At 44.2% G+C, this 20,632-nt stretch overlaps 1 protein-coding gene across 1 annotated transcript in view; it reads left to right on the top strand.

The window, feature by feature from the left end:
* Positions 1-15,791, top strand: part of CD247 (CD247 molecule) — a 60,205-nt gene extending 44,414 nt beyond the window's left edge. The window contains exons 2-8 of the mRNA XM_067289800.1: positions 4,299-4,405; positions 7,669-7,722; positions 9,215-9,298; positions 10,020-10,055; positions 11,137-11,193; positions 13,112-13,147; positions 14,678-15,791. Coding sequence (XP_067145901.1) covers positions 4,299-4,405; positions 7,669-7,722; positions 9,215-9,298; positions 10,020-10,055; positions 11,137-11,193; positions 13,112-13,147; positions 14,678-14,743 — 440 coding nt within the window. The 3' untranslated portion in view covers positions 14,744-15,791. The remainder of the gene's footprint in view (positions 1-4,298; positions 4,406-7,668; positions 7,723-9,214; positions 9,299-10,019; positions 10,056-11,136; positions 11,194-13,111; positions 13,148-14,677) is intronic.
* The last annotated feature ends 4,841 nt before the right edge of the window (positions 15,792-20,632 follow it).

Below are 20,632 nucleotides of genomic sequence, written 5' to 3'. Positions count from 1 at the left end.
AAATTTCTCAGTGGCATAAGCACAGCTTGGGAAAGACCCCCAAATGTGGTGGCACACACCTAGGGTTTAGCATGACAAGTTGCTTGTTATAAAATGCAGCAACCCCTTGCTTACTGACTCAGTCTCCTTTCTTATCTACTCATCTTCCATGGCTCTGCCGATCCTCATGCATCCTTTGTCAGGTCCTTGTACAAAGCTTCCTATAACTTCTCCTGTAAGAACTCCTAAAATAAATTAGCTAGTGCTATTTATGCTCTAAACTGCATATTTTTTACCAGCTTTCCTAACATCCTCACTTTGCAATAGGATGTCTAAAAGTGTGGCTACTTCCATAAGAGCATGTGAGCAAGAATAAGAGAGCAAGAATTAAGTGAGAACTTCCCAATTCTTATTCCTTCAGACCTTGCTTCCCTCCTGAGCGATACACCACTTTGGACCCGACCCCTCAGACCTTCTGTATATGTATATTTAGATGTTGGCTTGTGACTCACTCCTTTTTGATGCCTAAAGAAGAAAATACTGAGCCAAATACAAGGAGTAAGTTTGGCATCATTTATTTAGCAGCATAACTATATCGCCCACCAGCTGGTGACCTCACCTCAGTTGGGCTGTGTTTAGACATCTTGCTTTAAAGCTCTACTGTCTATTACTGGGCTGCTAAACTCTGGCCTGGTAGAACGCTGGTAACTGAGTATTGAAAAGATTCTCTATGTAACTCACAGTAGGCTCTGGGTTATCTGTGAGGTTAACAAAGTGGGAATTATCAGTGAAATGCTTATTATTTGTGCTTTGCTCTGTGTGAGGGAGTTGAGGGTGACTGCTGTCTTACAGGCATGGCAGGCTTGGGTTTGCACGGCTTCCGCTACCTTTTTCTCAGTGCATCTGCTGCAGCAGTGAAGCCTTGGGCGCAGTCCCCAAACCCCAGCTCAGGACAGATGGGGACAGGTAGCAGCATTTCAATTTGATGATGGTTAAGAGACTTGGTTGGGCTTCTCTTTGTGCAAATACTGAAGAAGCAGCAACTCTTGCTCTAGAGATTTAAAAATCTAAACTGATCCTGGTGACATGAATGGGTGCTGCCTGTTTAACTGGCTAATTGCTTGTTACGCTTTGTATCTACTTTGGGTTTTGTTCAAATAGACATTATATCTTTCATTTTTCTCTCTCTCGCTTTCTAATCCTGGAAAGTTGTTGCAAAGGTTATTATTAATAAAGTGCTTTGAACTGTCTTTTTAAAAAAATACAGAAATCACACCTATTAAGGAAGGAAAAGAGATATGGTCCTAATTAATTTTCACGGTTTATTTCTAAAATTGGACTTTATCATTGTTTCAATACATATTTTTAACAAGGACCATCACAGCCAGACTATGTCTAGCAGAACTTCCCATACTGAACAGCTTTAAATCCATTACCTGAGGTCTCAGAGGCCAGGATGTCCCAGATAAGCACTGTGTAGGCACTTGAGTGGCTCTGCAAAGTCAGACAAGGTTGAACACAGCTGACGCAGAGGTACAGCAAAGCAGTTCACCATGCTCTGATTTCCACTCCATAGCTCTCTGCATCTCCTGCTCAAGCTCCTCCTGGTCTGGGGGAGTTTATTAGCCCTGGGGAAATGCTGGAGCTGAGGTGAGGGTGCGAATGTCTCCTGCTTTGGTGCAGGAACAAGGGAGCTGTCCTGGAGCTGAGGCAACACGGGGCTGGGCCCCCCAAGGGCCTTGTGAGCAGCAGCTCGGATATCCCAGAGCGTCTCAGCTCTGGCTGGCTCTGTGTGGGGCTGCCCAGGTTTCTTACATGTTTTTTCTCATTTGGGCGCTGTTCTGCAAAACCCTGAGCTGCTTTTGGACATGGCCAGGGTATGCTGGGACAGACATGGGTGCTGTGTGAAAGCAGCTAAGTTACTCCTGGGCACAAATTGCCCCTGGTTGCTATACAGCTGTATTCACCTGATGCTGCATTTTAGCTACCGGCTTTAATGGGATTCAAGCTAGTTTTGGGCTAAACCATCTCTGGAGTAAAATGCTGTCTTGTGACTGTTTAAATGAAGACCTCTAGGAAGCTATTCTCAGCTTGTTTGTTAGTGTACTATACAATTTTGGGCAATGACTTATTCCCACTATCTCCATTTCCCCCATGTATATGCGGTCTTACAATTCTGAAAAAATGTAGTGAAGGCTATTATTTATGAAGTGCTTTGAACCTTCTTTTAAAAGCCATAGAAATAGAAGGAAAGGAAAGGAAATAGGTTAGGATCCTACTTTATCTCAGGTCAGATTTAGAAATCTTTGTTTTTAAAACGTTGGTTTTTTTTAATCAAATATGAATTCTTAGTTCAGAAAAGCAACAAATCTGCAGATTGGAAACAGCTTTTTGTGGCTGTGTTAGCCTCTTGGTGGGAAAAGTGATTGTATCATCACTTATTTTAGAATTTACAATAACATTACCCTGTATTCAGGCTTGGATTTTTCATCACACTTTATGGATATACATACTTGAACAGTGCTACGGACCATCATCATTAACTTATTTCTGCAAAGACTTCCTCACACGGGCGGCTGTGTACTGCATGAATGTCATCTGCAAAATCCTCCTAATGAAATCTTCAGCATGGCCTGTGGGGGCTGGGAGAGAAAGCCCAGCGCGCAGTTCCTCTGCTCTCATCGCTGGAGTAACTGAGCACCTTCAAGTAGTTCATTAAGTGGTGCAACTACTCGCCATCACATGTGGTGAATAAGAATTGCCATACTTTGCTCACCTTAGGAAGGAGATGAATCATACCAAGTCTTTTCAATTTATCTTCATAGCAGGGTTTTACAGGTTCTTGATCATTCTTGTCTTCCTTTTTTGAATTCCCTCCAATTCTTTGTACAAAGCATGCTTCCAATTCACTTTTAAGTGATTTATTTATTTGCTTATTATTTTTAAACCATGCAATATAACCTTTCCTCTAGGGATGGTCCTGGACCTGCATATTGGATCTATATTTGCTCAGGCTTCTCATCTGAATTGTTTTGATTTTTCAGCTAATTTTTTTTAACTTCTTAGATGTTTACAAACTGATACAGGGGCAATTTCAGTCGTAGCTGCTGCAAACCAGCAGTACTACTGTGCCCCTCTTGATGAAATCAGGGTATAAATGTAACATGCAACATAGACTAGGAAATTAAAACCAGCCTCTTCTGAGTAACAATTTTATTGAGCTTTCAATTAGGGCAGTAGTACAGATTTTCTTCCTCAGCAGAGTTTCAACACTTCTTTTCTTAAAAAAAAAAAAAAAAAAAAAAAAAAAAAAAGCTGCTTCTTTTTTTGTCTGTTCTCAGAGAGATCCATCCAAAAGGAGGCAGCTAGTTGAGGTTCCTATACAGAGAATCCAGGTTGAAAACCTTCCTCTCAACCAGGAATTAAACCAGGGCGTCTCATGGGCACTTCAGGGACATTTTCTGATGTCTGGGGTAAAAAGTCAGTAAAAAGTCCTGCCCATACTTCCCCTCTTATATTTAATAGTCTCTAACATCCCCAAATTGAGAACTCCAGAGACCCCTCACAGACAAGGCACTGTAGCTTGATGGTTTCAGTATATGTCCTGGGATATAGGAGATGTATCTTCAAATTCCTATTCCGAATAAGGTAGAGCCGAGGTTTGAGTCTGGGTCTTCAGCTGACTATGGTGGTGTAGGTCTTTCTTTACATTTTACAGGAAATTTTGTCCTGGATCTGAGGAGCTCTTCCCTAAAATTTTGTCAAAGCTGATATATTTTCACATATGCACATTTTAGTTGGTGAAAAAAATCCTAACCTAACCAGATCCTGTAATAAATCCCTGCGAGAGATACTACTGGATGTTCCCAGATTACAAGTGCTCTGGGCCAGGTACTCTTCCAGTAACTGCATGTGTGGAGCAGGGAGCACAACCTGGGCCCTGCAGCGTGGGGAGTGCAGGTAAAATGTCCTGTACTGCCTGAGCAAGGTCAAGCACTGGAGCAGGTGCCCAGGGAGGCTGTGAGCATCTCCATCCTTGGAGATGCACTGAACTCAACCAGATGAAATCCTGGATAGCCTGATCTAATTGACCTTGTTTTGAGAGGGGGTTGGACCAGATAACCTCCAAAAGTCACTTCCAACCTAAATTATTCTATGAGTCTCATTCAGATTTCTGTCCCCTTTGCAAAGGGGCAGACTTGCCCTCATATTGACTCTTCTTTCATACAGTGCAATGCAGCGCTGCCACAGAGATGCTGTCAAGCACTCGATTAATACAAATGGCCTTGTTTGTTTATGTATCTGATGTTTCTGTGCAGATGCTGTACCAATTCTTGGACTGACAGACCCAAGACTCTGCTACTTGCTGGATGGATTCCTCTTCATTTACGCAGTCATCATGACAGCACTTTTTGTCAAAGCTAAGGTCAGTCTGTCCAAACACTGATGTGTTTGGCTTTTGTTACGTACACAAGTTGAACTGGACTGGAAAGTGGGGGTGGAGAGAAAGCATGTCTCTTAGAATAAGACCTTTCTGTTGCCCTTTCTTTCCCTTTTCCAGTGCAAACCCAAGTGATTTGGGGGAGTTCTCTCAAGGGCTCAGGAATGGAGAGGAAGAATATGTACTATATGCTATTCTTCTTGATAATGCTAAGAGTATTTTGATGCCACAGTGATGGACACAGTCAGAGATTCTGGTTAGAGTAGCTGGGAAATGCTTGTTCAACAGTGATTTGGTTTCTGCTGCTGCTTTGTCACTGGAAAGAGATGAGAAGAAGAGAGTGTGTGCAGAAAATCAAGGAGAAATGCCAAGCTTGTGGAGGAAGTATTAAAATGTCTCCAGGAGTCGAACATGTTTGGCAGTGGGGGTGTGCAAATGATGAAACCCAAGGGCCCGGCTTCCACAGGAGAGGAGTGAGGGGGGGACTGAGGGGCTGTTGTTACCATCCAGCAGCTGTTCAGCATCTAGGGAGGCATTTAGTGGTTTTAGTCTACTTCCACAGAAGAAGATAACATGATGTGATGGAGGAATGTACATTTCTGCACATGTACATGCTCCCACAGCTCTCCACATCATAGGACAGGAGTTATCTCCCTCTCCCCTGCACGGGGCACTCCACTGAAATGGTGCTTTCAGCCTGGCCTGAACAACAGATTCAGGCCAAAAGGTGCTTTGGAAATGTGTGCGGGGTATCTCCCTGCTCAGCCTCTGCAGCAGATGCAAAGGCTGGCTGTGCTGGGATCTAGGGGTGCTTCTCACTTGGTCATAGCTGAGACCACTAGCAGGAGTCCTGATGAGGTAGGACCATGCTGCTGGGGCTCAGCCTGCTCTGCAGACAGATCATTTCTCAGGCTGCAAAGCCAGTACCGAACTCGGGAATAAATGTGTTTGGAGGAACTGAGCAACAGTAAAGGAGAAGCTTTTTTTTTTTCTTTTATTTTCTTTCTTGCTGCCATTATAAATCCCAACTACAGATGACAGTGCTGCTGCTCTGGCACTGGAAATCTTTTTGAGGCTGCTAGAGGGAAAAGTCACTCGGGCATGCACACACACACGCACACACACACACACATGCATACACTTGCACTGTGCTGACGGCAGGAACTGTGCACCTTGCCTGCTGCGGGGGCGAGAGCCCTATCGTTAAGGAGGGCTCAGTAAAATATTCAAGGAGGAGCATGAACCTGGAGAAGCAGCGAGCTGCTGCAGCAGCTGTCAACTCTCTGACAGCTCTTCTTCCCCCCCGATGCAGCACTCTGTCTGAAGGGGACTGCTGCAGGGACAGAAGTTGGTGCCATTGCTCAGCTGGAGCTCACTGCTGGCAGTGGGACCTGGGTCCCAGGTAGAGGCAGTGCCCCTCACCCTTAGGACTCAGCATGTTCACTGTCCTCCTGGTGAGCTTAGCTGTTTGCTGATACGTGCCTGGTGATAGTTCAGATGTAGCAAATAGGCTGTTGCCTGAGAGGAAGAAGCAGAATGAAGGAGGAAAGCCATTTCTGTGGTTACGCAGGCTGGGTCTATGGGAGCCACGCTAGATGAACATTGCCCTCGCTCTTTTCTGGGAGAGCTGTTAAGCTGCATCTGCCTCTTCTATTGCATCTTCGGTCTAGATATGTTTTTTTGTGGCTTTAAAACACAGAGCAACTACAACAGCTGTGTTTAGCATGCTGGGAGGCTGAATTAATGGAGCTGGGCAGTGGAGGAAGAAGCAGCATGTGCCCAAGAGAAAGGAGTCAAAGGGCCGCATGTGGCAACATGAATTTAATGCCGGCCCTCGCAGGAGCAGGGCTGCGCTGGGAGGCATCTGCCAGCCCCACTGACAGCAAAGCCGGACAATGCGTGGAGACGGCCGCTGCTGCCCGTCAGTGAGCAGTCATGCGCCTGCCGCGTTGGCTGCTCAGCATGTAGCCAAGGCAAAATGCCCTGGCCAAAGCAGGTGGGGATGTGTGTGTCCATCCTACACAGACACCGTTGGGTTGGGAGCTGTTTAGCTGAGAGCTAGAGTCTCTCAAGCCAAAAGTAGCAGAGGCATTTTAGCAGAAATGCTGTCACAAAGCGGCAAAAAGCTGACAAGGCGTTTTCCAGGGAGCTTCTATTTTGACATGAACCTAGAACTTTTTTGTAAATCTTCCAAGCTGTGACGTTTTTGTCACCTCACCTCTTGACTGAAGGAATTGTTTGTAGTTGCTTTAGCCAAGGGTACCACCTTGCTTTTGCCGTGATTTTTAATTTATGGCCTATGTGGACCTTTAGGCTCTGTTGCGGGAAACATGGGTTGGATGGTTGGTAAATACTGGTCCTACCAAGGATTCAGTGATGATAATGACCCTTCCACAGGGAAATGGGTGGGGTGGATAATTTGTACTTATCACAGATATTATTTTAAAAATCAGTCAGGTTTATCCCTCTAGATTTCATGAATACAATTCCAGCTAGAAAGCTGATTTTAATGTATGTATAATAACTAAAAAAAAGTTAAAAGCAATACAGAGAATATGGTTTGACACTTTTTTTCTGGAAATGACTGGCACTCAAGTAGCTGCTCTCACTGACCTAAAAACTGCCATTTTTTCCTGAAACAGCCTGGCTCAAAAATGAAACACCCATAAATAGCATGAGGAGCAGTGCCAAAGAGTAGCTTATGGAAGGGCAAACCTATGCATTAGTTGCCACTAATAATAACTTACCCTGGTGGCACTACAGCCCTGCAAGGCAGGAGCTACTTCAGAGGGTGCTGGAAGTCCCTTTGCTGGCTGCTGCTGGGGACACCCAGGAGCTGTGTGGGCACTACTCCCTCCGGAGGATTGAGGTGGGCTTTGGGTTAGTGGCAGCCCCAAATGCCCAGTTTTTCTTAGAACAGGCTGCAGTTCATAGCATGATGGAGCTACTTTCCTTAACGCACGAAAGAGGACTGCAAAATCTGGTGGGGGGCAGAAATGGCTGCGTTGAATAGCTGTGAACTGGTGTAATACACGAGTAAGATAACTTGTCTTCTGCAAGCAGACAGGCAGATAGGTAAAAGTGCCCGTGCAGCAATGATTTGCATTGCCCAAAGCCCCAGCAGTGCCCTGGGTTGGCTACATCTGTGGTGCCCTGTTTCTGCCACGGGCGACCTGTAGGAACGAGGAAATGAAAGGCCTGATCAATGCCGCTGCCCCTCGGCGCTGACGGTGCACTCTCTCTTCCAGCTCAGCCAAGCCCCTGAGCCACAGCTGCAGCCAGGCCAGAATGACGTGTATAATGTAAGTACCTACTGCTCTATTTGCTTGTTTGTTCATTTGCTTTGTAATATATATTTTTTTCCAAATCTGCTATCCAGCCACCCCTTTTGGGGCACTTAATTCAAAGTAGTGAACTGCCTGTGGATTAGAAAAGCTTCGGATGACCCCAGCTAATGAAAGACATATCCCAAAGCATGCAGCACAGTTGTTAGGAGGCAAAATAAAACCTGACAAGGGCAACCTGTGGTCTCTTATCTGGTTAGATGCCAGACAGATATGTGGACTGTAGGGGCCTGATTTGATCCACTACCATGAAGGTATACAAGGACCCAAGTCTGAATCAGAGACCAGGCTCTATGTGCTACATTATATAATGCATTTGCAAGAGCTGTGTGCACATCCGCCAGATTGTTATATATGGTGCCCCCCCCCCCATGCACTGTCCTCTGCAGGCTGGCATGAAGCTCTCTGCTCACTGGTCTAGCAGCAGCTAGTGCTGCTGGCCAGGGCTGACCCACAGGCAAAACAAATACCTATATTTTCCTGATTTATTTGATGCGGGTTGGAGAAAAGGTAAACATCCAGGAACTCTGCATTACTGACTTTGCAGGAGGCCATAGCTCTTGTATCACCAAGTGTGTGGAGCCTGAGTCACACAGCCCTGAAGTCTCTGGCCCTGAGCCTTCTTGTTGTCCCCACCACATGACAGCTGCCATATGAGTTTGCACTGGAGGCTGACCTCATCCACTGCGCCCTGACTGTAGCCAGCATCAAACAGGTCTTCAGACAGTGAAAGGAGACAGAGACAAGAGCCTGTCTGTCTTTTCTAGCTACATTGGTCATTGATGGTAGCATTAAATTCTTTAATCATCTCAAGCTCTTGACCATAGCCACATCCTGTGATAATGAGTTCCACTGTTTTGCTACTTAATGTATGAAAACTAATGGGTTTTTTTTCAGTTTAAAAGTGCCAGCTTTTGAATAGCATTGAACACTCCTTGAGCACATCTGGAAATAGGAACATAATTTCCTGACATACCCACCCTGTTCTGTGTGTTAGGTTTGACCTGTGATTACTCCTTTGCCTTCTTCCAGGGTGATTGGTCCCACATAAGAAATGAGTTAGACATAAACTTTCTGCATTCACTTAATACAAATTTAGACAGCTGTTCTGCAAGAAAAATCAAGTGCATTGATCTTCACCCACCACTGACAGACAGAGAATAAAAGTCAGAGTCGCTCTTCCTGCTAGGCTCATTTCTACTTAAGAAAAGGTCTTGAGGCAATGGCTTAAATTTTTGCACAGCACATACCACTCTTTGTTGTTTCAGTGCTTAGTCATAGACATTTTTGTTGGCAATAGCATCGGGGTAAAAATAGTTTCCGCCCCAGTTACAGCACTCATGACTTTGGATGCCAAACTGGATTCCCTTTCTTTTCTTGTACTAAGTCAAGATCTGTTTTCTCATGATCATAATGTCTATCATCACTGCTTCTTGCTTTTTCATTTCAGAAACTGTCTCGTGGGCACAGAGATGAATATGATGTTCTGGGGGCAAAGAGAGGTGCAGACCCTGAGATGGGTGGGAGACACCAGGTAACTTCTTCCCACACATGCACCATTTTTTTTTTCTTTTAATCTGGTTCTTTTCTTCTTGTGTCTAACCGCTGTTTAGACAGGCAGACATTCATCACGCATTTGCTAAGCACCCCTGCCCTCTGCTAGAGGGAATGGCAAAATCTGTATAGTAAGTAAGTCACGAGGCTGATAGCATGGTGGGGACAAGAGTAAAACCTCCCTGCTTTGATCTTTGCCCTGCAGCCCCCCCCCTGCCCCCCCCCAATCCCACTGCTGAGAACTTGCAGCCACTCAGAATAGGAAGTGACACCTAGCCACGGGCGGATGTGGAGCAGGCGAGGCAGGAGGGGTGTTTCACTAGCGCTCTCTGCGTGTGATGCCTCCAAACAAGTGCCAACAGAGCAAAGCAGCAGCCAAAACAACTGCTTCTGCTGCAGAGCTGAACAGTTTCAAAGAAAGAGAGAGGGCAAACCTGCTGCCTAGGCGTTTAGGGCTTGCCTGCAGATGACAGCTGTAGAGATTGAGAGCAGAAGGGCTAAGTTTTACAATTTATTAAAATTGAATTAATTTTCCAGAGAACAAGCTATCTTAACAGAGCCTTATGGGTGGGGGCAACATGGGCTGTAATGGGCATGTTCATAGAGCTGTAGCTGGGCCTTAGTGCTAATTCACGGGCACAATGGAGGGAGAAGATGCTGATAGTGCTACGTGTGGGCAACTTTCTGCCTTTGTTTTGCAGCAGAGAAGAAAGACCCCTCAGGACACCGTCTACACTGTGAGTAGAACAAGCTGGAGGGAGAGGCAAAGAGTCGGGTGGGTGGGCTGGAAATAGGAGTTTCTAATTCATAGAATCCCCACCACCACCACCTACCACCCCATTTTGGTTTTGGTTCAAACTTAACAGTTCCTTTTAAACAAGATTTTTGTTTTGGTTTGGTTTTTTGGGTGTCTTTTTTTTTTTTTTTTTTTTTTTGCTAGATAATTTCTGACATCAGTCAGTAATAAGAGAAAACATTGACTACTTGGGGCGGATGGGGAAAAGAATTTGGATCAACATACCTGCTTTGTGTTAGCCATGAGGGAGCATCCTGACCTTTGTCCCATGTGAATGATGACACTGTATTTCAGGGGCTTGTGCTGCAGCCTATCTATCTGGCTGCTGTCCGACAAAGGCCAAATACCAGGGCTTCTAAGAATGGCAGCTAAGGAGCCTCTTGTTTTAATTAATTCAGCTCTAGCTAAATTTGATGGTCTATGCTCCAAAGGATAGATACATGAATACTAATACTTGTGCCTCACTCGGGGTCTTTCTGGGTGTTCAGTATTAAATAAGAAGAAATGAGTGTGTTTCCAAGACTGGCCTTTATCCTTACTGGATCAGAAGGTCCTGTCATACCAGGTCCTAAAAGTTTGGAAACCATTTCCCTGGATAGAGGAAGGAAGAGCTCCTCTTTCTTGACCTTCACCCTGCAATGTTATGGATTTCCCTGAGCTGCATGTTCAGTTTTGTCTCCTGAATTAATGCTGCTTAAAGATTTTTCTTTGGAGAGAGGTGCAGTGGCGTAGTATGTGGTGATGAGCTAGAAAAGTGAACTGGTTTTATGAGAAATTCCTGTTGAGGGTAGAGTTACAGCTATTTAAGTGCTTGGAGAGGAGGTGATGTTGATAGAATAGTTTTGTTCATGCATGACATGCATATATTTTAATGTACATCAGTCAAGATCCACCACTGACCTATCCCAGAGAAGGAGGACAAAGTTTTGAAGGGGGTCGAGTCGAGGCAAGGAAACCCCAGAAGCACAGGAGCGTGGTGGAAGCGTCCCAGGGGCTTTTCTATTAACATTTTGTCTCTGCAGACACTGCAGAAAGACAAGATGGGTGAAGCATACAGTGAAATTGGAAAGAAGGGAGAGGTGAGTGCTATCTTCCTTCCTGGTGAAAGCCTGGGAAGAAAAATTCTTTATTCCCATTCCCTTGCAGCCCTGTACTGCATGTAGCTGTCTTGCACAGGAAAGTCCCCGTGCTACACAGCACCCACATGAGCTGAAAGTAGTTACCTATTTCCAGTAGTAACTAACTGGTGTGTTAGATGTAGCAGTAAATAAAAAAAGTAGCATTAGAATTATAGTAGCCATAAAACAAAGTGGAGATTGGACAGTAAGGCTTGCCCCATCAGTGTTATAAACACAGCCTGCACATCAGCAGTGTCCCTGAGCAGATTGACTAATGTCAAGGGGAAACATTTCAACTTTTGGACAGAAAAATCCTAGCAGTTACCCCTACTGAAGAGGGGGAGGATATCAGGTGGGTGAGCAATATTTGAAGGCAATGTCCAATTTCAGGGGCTGCAATGTTTATGACTGTCCAGCCACTCATATTAGTTGAGCAGTTTCATCCAAGGCAATTCAGAAATGGAGGGTTTCTCTCTATGAGTTTGAGTTTGTCTTCAGACAAGTAACTGGAGAACACTCCCCTTCCCCCACATCCATTTTCAAATTTAAAAAGGAACAGGTCAGCTATGTCTAAAGGTAGAAAAAAAAGGGATGGTTTTATTTCTGTGCACAAACAACTGGGGGAGGGAAGCTGGTGTTGAAACAAAATCATCTTTGGACATTGTTATTGGCAAAATGAAAAATTACTATGACCTACACAGGTTCTATTTTGGGTCAAAGTGTCATATTTTTAACCTTTCATTTCTCTCTGAAAAGTGACAAAAGGAGAATTTCAAAACAAAGTTTCATGTTGGAAAATGCTTAAGCAACTCTGTCATTTAATTCCCCCCTTTTTTATTATTCTAAAGCCTATTTGACATATTCAAGTTCAATTTATAAGGTCTCTCCATGTTTTTGTTTATGAATGTTTATATTATTGGGGAAAAAATTGCACTTGTCTCATTCTAGATACATGACAATGCAATCATTTAACAGACTACTGTAATTTTAACTGTAGCAGGCACTACTTTTTGTCATTTATAACATGCATGAAACACCCTCAGGGACCAACCCTCTCCAGCATTGGGGTAGTTATGACCAGCCATATGCTTGAAGTGTCGCCCTTCATGCAGGTGGCTCTAAGCTCTGCCAGTGCCTGGTTCTCACCTGGGAATTGCTCTCTGGAGCACAACAGGGCTGCTTCCTCTGACAGCTCCCCTGCCCCTGGGAACAGCCAGCAGGTTCAAGACAGGGCTTTTCCTTGTGCCTGGCTGGTCTGAATGACCTTGTTTATGTGACCTACTTCTACCAAGTCAGCCTAGTATCTATTTTACTGAATTCTGGGTGACTTTTTCCCCAGATTGACTTACTGACAATTCCTTTGAACTTCTAGAGGGTTTACAAAATGCACGCTAGAGAATTTAAGTAATTAGCCATGTCTGTCCAATAGAGGGCAGAGCTGCTCAGACACTAGCTGACATCAAAAGAGACAGACTGTTTCTTCCAGGTGTACCTTAAGTTCATAAAACAAGAGGTGCCTATAGAAACAATACCAAATCTCCATACATACAGCAAATCAAAGAAATATCAGCATTATAACAGTATGTAAGAAAGTATGCTATAAAACCTAAATAATTCCCTTTTTCTTTCCAATCCTCCCTATTTTCTCCTTCCACAGCACTTGCAGCAAATGCTGACAGGCAGCATGTCTGGGCTGGTCCAGACTGGAAGACTAGAAGGCACTTGGCAGCAAGCTTTCCCTCCTGCACAGGGGGTGTCTAGGCTGAGTACAGCTGCTGACCCTCAGTACAGGATGGGAAAAGTCAGGTTTTTCTTTCTTTTTGCATAATGGGAAAAGCACTCCTTAATGTATGCTTGTTTTTCTTTCCCAATGCGGCAGAGGCGGCGAGGCAAAGGGAATGATGGTGTTTACCAGGTAGGCAACACATCCAGCAACTGTTCCCCTCGTTTATGTTCATGGCGTAACTGTAGCTCCTAGCTACATATCTAACTGCAATGTTGGTGATGCCTGATGCCACAGGGCTTTCAGAGTGCCTTTCTGAGGGCAGTTACTCAGAGTCAGAGCAAAGACCACCCTGTTGTGACTTTGAAAAAGTGCCTGCATCCTCTGAGTACAACTGGCAGGAAAACTTACCTAGCAGCTCTGGTAGGAAGTGTTTCCACAATCCTATATCCTTGGAGAACCACCTTTGACTATAGCAGATGATGCCTATGGTTCTGGTTCTGAAATGACTTGAACTGTTTGTTGCCTAAATGGCCCAGCCCTTCCTTCCAGGTTGCCAAACAGCAGCTGTGACTCAAAGCATCAGTGGTTCTGTCCATCCCACTACAGCGTACAGAGCACAAACTGATCAGGGTTTTCAGGGCTGCACACACATAACAGAGGGCAGGAGTCTATCACAAGGCCTTATTCAGGCTGCCATGCACACTTGTTCCAAAACATGCATTTCAGTTCCCTGTAGAAGCCTGTACATTGCCACCGACATCTCAAGATCACAAACAAATTTTGTTCTCTGATACAGTGTGCGGCAGGGAGTTTTCTTGTAATGTGGCCATACTCGTAACTAATGGTACCTTTCTTCAAAACCTGCTCTACCAAGATAGTCACAGTTAGTTGATAAAGGCACTACCCTATCAATGTATTCAAATTACAGTACAGGTTTTGTTCAGATTAGATCCCATGACTCTATGCTATGCTGAGACCTCCTTGCTGCCACTAAATATTCATAACAGAGGTAGCAAGAAATTGTACAAGTAAGCACCATGTCTAGCTAAGTCCTCAGTCTTGGAAGTCCCAGTTACCTCCGCTCTAGTAGCCTCTTAGACCCATGACCTGAGACTCTCCCATGTTTTGCTCTACCCTGCTCCTGGAGTAGTTGGCTCCAAGGAGGCAGCAGGGATATGCAACATGCATGTTACAGCTGACTTATCAGCACCAGAGCAGATGGTCCACACAGTCGCAGGAAGGGGTTTGATGGGATGCTTCCCTCATCTGCCATCTGAAGCCCCACTGCCAACTTACCTCGTGTTGCATCTGGCTTCCCTTCCAAATTATTATGGAGGAGAAGTTCACAGAGCAATGTTCAGCATTTGATGTCTATTCATTTTGCTAGTAGACAAGGTTCACTCTAGCAACAGTTAGCTCTTAACAGCCAATAATAAGCAAGTAAAATGTACTCTGAGAAACTGCATAACCTGTTAGGAGTATATGACTACAGCAAATCATCCTAACAGTTATTCAGGATGCATCCTGCCTTCAAGTAAGTGATAGCTATTGACACCATACAAAGACTAAGAAAACACTCATGAGTTAAAAAAACTGTAGGAAAAAGAATTTAGTATTATGCCACTGAGCCCCTGCCAACTTGTTCCTGAGCGGTCAAGTAGGGAGAACTAACCAGTCACACTTACCTCACTTTTTTTTTTTTTTTTCCCTTCTCTCCAGGGGCTCAGTGCAGCAACCAAGGACACATATGACGCTCTCCAGATGCAGCCTTTGCCCCCCCGCTAAGTGGAAGTCACAGAGGGGATGGGCAAAAGTGAGAGATGCCCATCTGCTGTGGGGAAGGAGATAAGGGAAAGCCTTTTTAATCCAGGGAGTGTGCATTTTCTCAGTGCAACAAACCACTTTGTTTTGTGCACAGAGGGAATACATCTGGACTTGGTCAGGGTCTTCTTCCTTCCCTCTTGAATCATGTAACTGCAAGCTTTAGCTATTAAAATGTACATATCTGTAAAGTTACTTCCAGTGATAGTGGTTATTAGGCTGATTTTTTGTAAGATTTGTGTTGTGGGACCAGATCAGATCCCTGGGTTCTCCTATTGACTGAGCTGTTTCCCTAGCTCTCACTTGCCTTCCAGGGGTATCAAGTCATGTAATTATGATTTTGTTGCATTTAAAGACCCTTGTAAGGATAAGGCTGTAGTTATTTCCTGCATTATTTATGATAAAAACATTTGACACAGGTCAGCTAAATTTCTGGTTTAAATTTACCTTTTAGAAATTGCTTTAACAGGGGACAGGGTTTTTTAAACTGTAAAAAGTGATGCAATGTTACTGTAGTGAAGGACAGAGGCTAAAGTCCAGCTGTACCTACCTGTTTAGTATGAAGCAAATCAGCGCTAAGCTCCAACAAAAGGTCAGTAATGGCAGTGCCACTCATTCAGCAAATGGAACTAAACAAGAGCCAGGTGACTGGTATAAGCAATTTCTCAGAAGGCAGAAGATACCCCTGTTACAGTGAAAATGAGGAGAACAGACTCTAAAAGTGAGTAATATTGAAGAAGTCAGGAAACCTCATACTGGAGAATACCATTTGGCTAAAGGATGTATTTGCTTCACTTCTGCCCCTCTCATTTGCAACATCTACAAACATCACTGCACAATAGTCTCCCAGTATAAAAATTTTTGTGGCAATTCTAATGTAAAAACAAACCAAATAATCACTCGCTGGCAACAGCTACTTTGTATTCAAGCCAATAGAAATGCAGTTTCAAAACCAGTCTGCCATCAAGGTACTATTAAAAGATGACGCAGATGTCATTCCAAAGTGGTAGTAGTCAATAATGTAATGCATTTTTGATGAATGAATAAAAGTAGTGGCAATGCTGTGTGTGTGTGTGTGTGTGTGTGTGTGTGCGCACGCGTGCAGTGGACAGCTGTGGGAATGGTACCAACCCATCAGCTGACACTGTTTAGGCTGGCTGGACCACTGCCACCAGCAGAGTGATCTCCTAAACAAGACCGATGAGGTCAGTATTCCAGCAGGAGCCCTTCCAAATGCCTCCTGGGAGGAAGCACCATAGGCACAGGGGGAAGTTATGTTGAAAAAAATGCTGTCAGATGGACTATAAAAGCCACGCTCAGCTCTGCTGCATCCTCAGTTGTGCCAGTGACTTACAAGACTATGTCACAAACTTCTAACAAGCCACTCACCAATGCTAAAAATAGCCCAGAAAAATATAGATTATTTTAACTTGGGTTAGGAGCTGACCAGTTTATTTCATCAGTCCTGACAGAGAGAGCAGTGCTGGGACTCAACTGTGGGAACAAGAGCTGCTCATGCCGACACAGCTAAGATGAAGTTTCATGTTCGTTTTTTAAAAGACTGGGTTAAAAGCAGAGAAACTTGCTGAAATTGCTATTATGTAAATTACAAGGCTGCACCTAATTTCTTAAGCAGTAAAACTGTATCTGCAGTAGGCGTTTGTATCTCTTGAATGTTTCAAAGACAGTAAATTAGTGCAAAAAAGTAGACTGAGACCACCCAAGCATGGCAATGAAAGATGCCAAGAATTTCCTGTATCCCTTACTGTTCCTCAGCAATAAGAAAAATGTGAATGAATTGTGTGATACCTAAAATAACTAAGCTACAAGGCTAAGATAAATTTGCAGCTGCAAAGCACTCTTGTTCTTGTTTCAAGAACAAAGAGTAAGCTACTGAAAATATCATTTGATTTTTATTTTTTTAAATCACAATATCCTATTTGCAAGATGTAAAGTCAAGAGTTTCAGCAATCACAAAACATCAACCACTAAATAGTGTGTGGGGGAAATTCTTAGGGAAAAAAAAAAAATCTCTTAAGATGTACATGAATATTGATCTCAAAAAGCATCCAACATAGTTGTTTTGGGGACACTCACCACTGGTGCTGAACTGAGTCTTCTCTTTGCATTCAGGAAGCAATCAAGGCTGTTGATTTTCTTTTAGAAGAGGAGTTGATAATACAGAAGTAGTGGAACAAAAGCTTCTAGTGGAGTTTGAAAAACCTGGACTCTCCTATCTTTTGACAAGAAAAAGAGCATGAAAGAGCAGTCTTCTGGCCCAGTTTGAGGAAGGGGAATTACCTTCCCCTGACACATTTAAAAATCACAAACAAGTGCATACATGTTAAAACACTTGGAAAATGGTTTAATGATGTTTACAACAGAAATGAACTGTACAATTACAGTAAGTTTAATATATATAAAAAATTACAGCAGACAAATGCATCTACACAAAATCTATCTTTTCATCCTGATTTACTGTAATCTACACAATCTCTCAATGCCTACAACTATCTGTAGGCAACCACTGGGAAAATAATAATAAAGGATATCTTTAAAGAGACAGCATTTTGCCTTCCTCCTCACCCCCAGTGTGAACAGAGAGGCTTTGAAATGTGTGGGACGTTCACATTTCAGTCTCAAGAAAAGCTTGTGTTTCATTTGGGTACAGCTACTCCCATATGGCCCTTGATTTCAAGTGTTCTGCTGACCTGAAGTGTATAAATGCAGTATATGAGGGAGGGCAAGAGAAAAACAAAATTCCAAGCCAGTGTAACTAGGCAGTTGCAGAGAGCGGTTAAACAATCAGACTGAAAATTTGTCTCATTTAGAAAAGAAGGAAAAACAGACCGCCCAGACATTATACTTATTCACAAATCATCATCTCTTTGAAGACTATTGCCAGATTTAGAAGAAAGGGCTTGTTTTTCAAGTCTCAATTCTTCACAGAAAGGCATAGTTTTCAAACTATTTTTTTTTTTTTTTAATGAAATTTAAGCTATTTTTCCTCTGGCCCATCCCTTAAAAACAGTGAAAAACCTTTTACTCTGAGAAACAACCTCAGGTCAATGGGAAAAAAATGAAGAAAAAAAAAAGAATATGCTGTCTCTTTAAAAAGAAAGAAAGAATGCCAGTTGGGAGTGGCCGTCAGTGAAAATGCAATCCGAATTGGCGGTCTGGTGGAAATTCTTCATGGAATATTATGTACACTTTAAAAACCCTTAGTTTTTTTTATTTATGAACACCTAGGCAGTGAAAACTTATGTTAATACATACATAGACACACCCAAAACATACAAAAATACTATTATTTCAAACTACTAAGAATAGGACAAGTTCAGTTATCTCCATGCTATGACTTTAAGAGCATTACACTGAAACAAACAAGAATTTAAACGACAATTTTTAATATCCCAGAAATATACCAAAATATACATCTAAGCTTTGGAATTACTGAGGTTAGACTAATGCAAGTGCTGGGTAATCGTACTTAATACACAAGTCTAAGGTTCTGCAGGAAAGAAATTATCTTTGGTATCTGCATCAGGCTAATAATATTAACATTTGGATTTTGCTTTGGGATAGAGCTTGTATGACCCTAGAACCAAACACCCCCCAATCAACTGAGATTAAAAAGATCCATGTAAAAAGTTCCTCCATTTGCAATCCCCCCCCAAAAAGTTAAAAAGTCACAGGCATCTACCTAGCATAAAAGGTTGAGAAATACAATGCATAGTTGCACAGTGGTGCTGCAAAAAGAAACGAAATATAGAAAAAAAAAAAAGGAACTAGAGGAGAAATGAAAAGCTTCTTCGTCTTTCAGGGATTTCTCACAACAGGACAGCCTCTTCCAAGCAGTGACGGGGGAGGGGGGAAGCTCAGAAGTGCACCTCAGCGTGTATTAATCAACATCACCCAGCCCCCAGAGGGTTAAAGCACCCAGCAGAGCAGCCAATCCTGCACCCATGTCTTCAGCTCCTCAACCTGCCTGCGAAGCCCCCGGCCGCCCCACCGCCCGCACCCCGGCCTTTGCCCCATGGCGGCAGCAGCGAGCTGCTCAGCCAGACGCTCCCTGAGGCCTGGCCGGGGAAGCGCCCCCTCGCCGGGCCGGCTGCCCTCCAGACCCTCACCCCCAACCGGGCCGGCCTCACAGATGGGCTTGGTGCTGAAGACGCCCTTTGTCTTTGGTTTGTTTGTTTGTTTTGAGTTTATACAATCATTAGGAAATCTTTGGTTTTGGCTGGAAATTTTAAAAGAACAAAACAAAACAAAGAAACCGCCCCCTCCCGACTTATAGCAGCCACCGTGACCTGACAAAGCTTCTCTTTCCCATGGGGTAGGGGAACTACATTCAATGTAAAGATGGAACGGGTTAAGGGCACAGCTTCTGGCCAGGCTGGGGAGTGTGGAAGGGATACAGGATTGTCAAATAATAAAGAAGAAAATTAAATATTTGGAGGTTTTGTTTTTTTGGTCATGTTAAAAAAAAAGCGAGTAGCGTGTACGCAGCACTGGGCTGAGAGAGCCTCCAGGCCCTGGAGTTCGGCATAGCCCCAGGGCAGTTCCCATGGGGTGGGAAAGGCAGTGCAGCCCTTTTACACAGAGCAGAGGGGAGGGGGCGGATATTCACAGACTACTCAAGAGGACCCCTTGTAACCAAAGGAAATAAGATAAGATTGCAATTTGCCCTCACTTTGCAGTAGCTTTTAAGCAGCGACATTCAGAGGCGTTAGGGGGTCACTCCCCAGGTTGCAGGTCACGGGGTGCTATAGGCCAGAGTTCAGTGTTAATCAAAGGAGGGAGGGCAGACTTGGCAACTCTGTAGGGTTTGGAGAAAGTTAAAGCAAGTTACTCAGTTACGAGTTAGAAATGAGGTATACGACAGCTCCTGTACCTGTGGCGGATAAACACCCCACATCTACTCACACCTAGCCTTAGACACTACCACAGAGGAAGGAAATGGAACAACAGCACTGGCGGGGACGAGGGCACTGCCGCGTGGATCCTTCCTATGGACCGCGGGCGAGTGAGGCGCCCGCTGGCACCGGCACTGCTCCGGGCCTCTTCCAACCACCACCAGGCAGCTCTGCAGCAATCCCTTCCTCTCCCTGCTCCAAAGGCAGGCCCAGCCCGTTTCCCCGTGAATTCACAGGGAGCAGGGCTGACCTCCAGCCCTCTCACATTGCGTTTGTCCCTCTGACTCACTCAGGCGCAGGGAGCACCGGGATCAGAGGCCAACACATGGAGAGCGAATGGGGAAAGAACTAAAGTTTTTGTCTTAACTGCCTTGTTCTCAGGACACCACGGGTGCTCTCATTCTCGAATTATTTTGCAAGGGGGTGGTGTGATCTCCATGACTGAACCATTGGCATGCGGTTTCCAATGTCTTAGGATCCCTTCTGTTAGATAATTTCACATTTCTATAGCACTGTAGCATGCCAGCTTCGTCCACTTACAACACTATCACATTCAGAGAACAGGGCTTAAGTAGCTGCTGCTACAAAATTCAGCAAAGGCAGTATGAATCCTGAAGCTGGCCCACAACAGACAGAGTTTTGGGAAGAAAGGGGAAGCTAACTTGGTAAATTAAATATTTTATGGTTGCGTGTAAAGCTCTGCAGGAAAACATTCACCAGCAGACTGAAACAGTTTTAAGACAGATCAACATTTTGGTCTGAGCTACTTGACAATGTCCTGTTTGGTAGAGAGATGAAATAAGGCAGAGGGGGTGTGTTCCAGTTCTGGGGCTGAGCCTCGGCAGCACTAAGGAACGCCAAAGGGTATTGTCTTCCCTCGCCTCCCACAAGCTGTTTCATTTCCTTCCTCAGATTTGTTTTCCTTAAAGCACACCTT

This window comes from Apteryx mantelli, chromosome 1 (genome assembly GCF_036417845.1).
Source record: "Apteryx mantelli isolate bAptMan1 chromosome 1, bAptMan1.hap1, whole genome shotgun sequence".
NCBI classification, from domain to species: Eukaryota; Metazoa; Chordata; class Aves; order Apterygiformes; family Apterygidae; genus Apteryx; species Apteryx mantelli.
The sequence above is the reverse complement of the archived record's forward strand: the minus strand, read 5'-3'. Positions and strand labels throughout refer to the sequence as shown.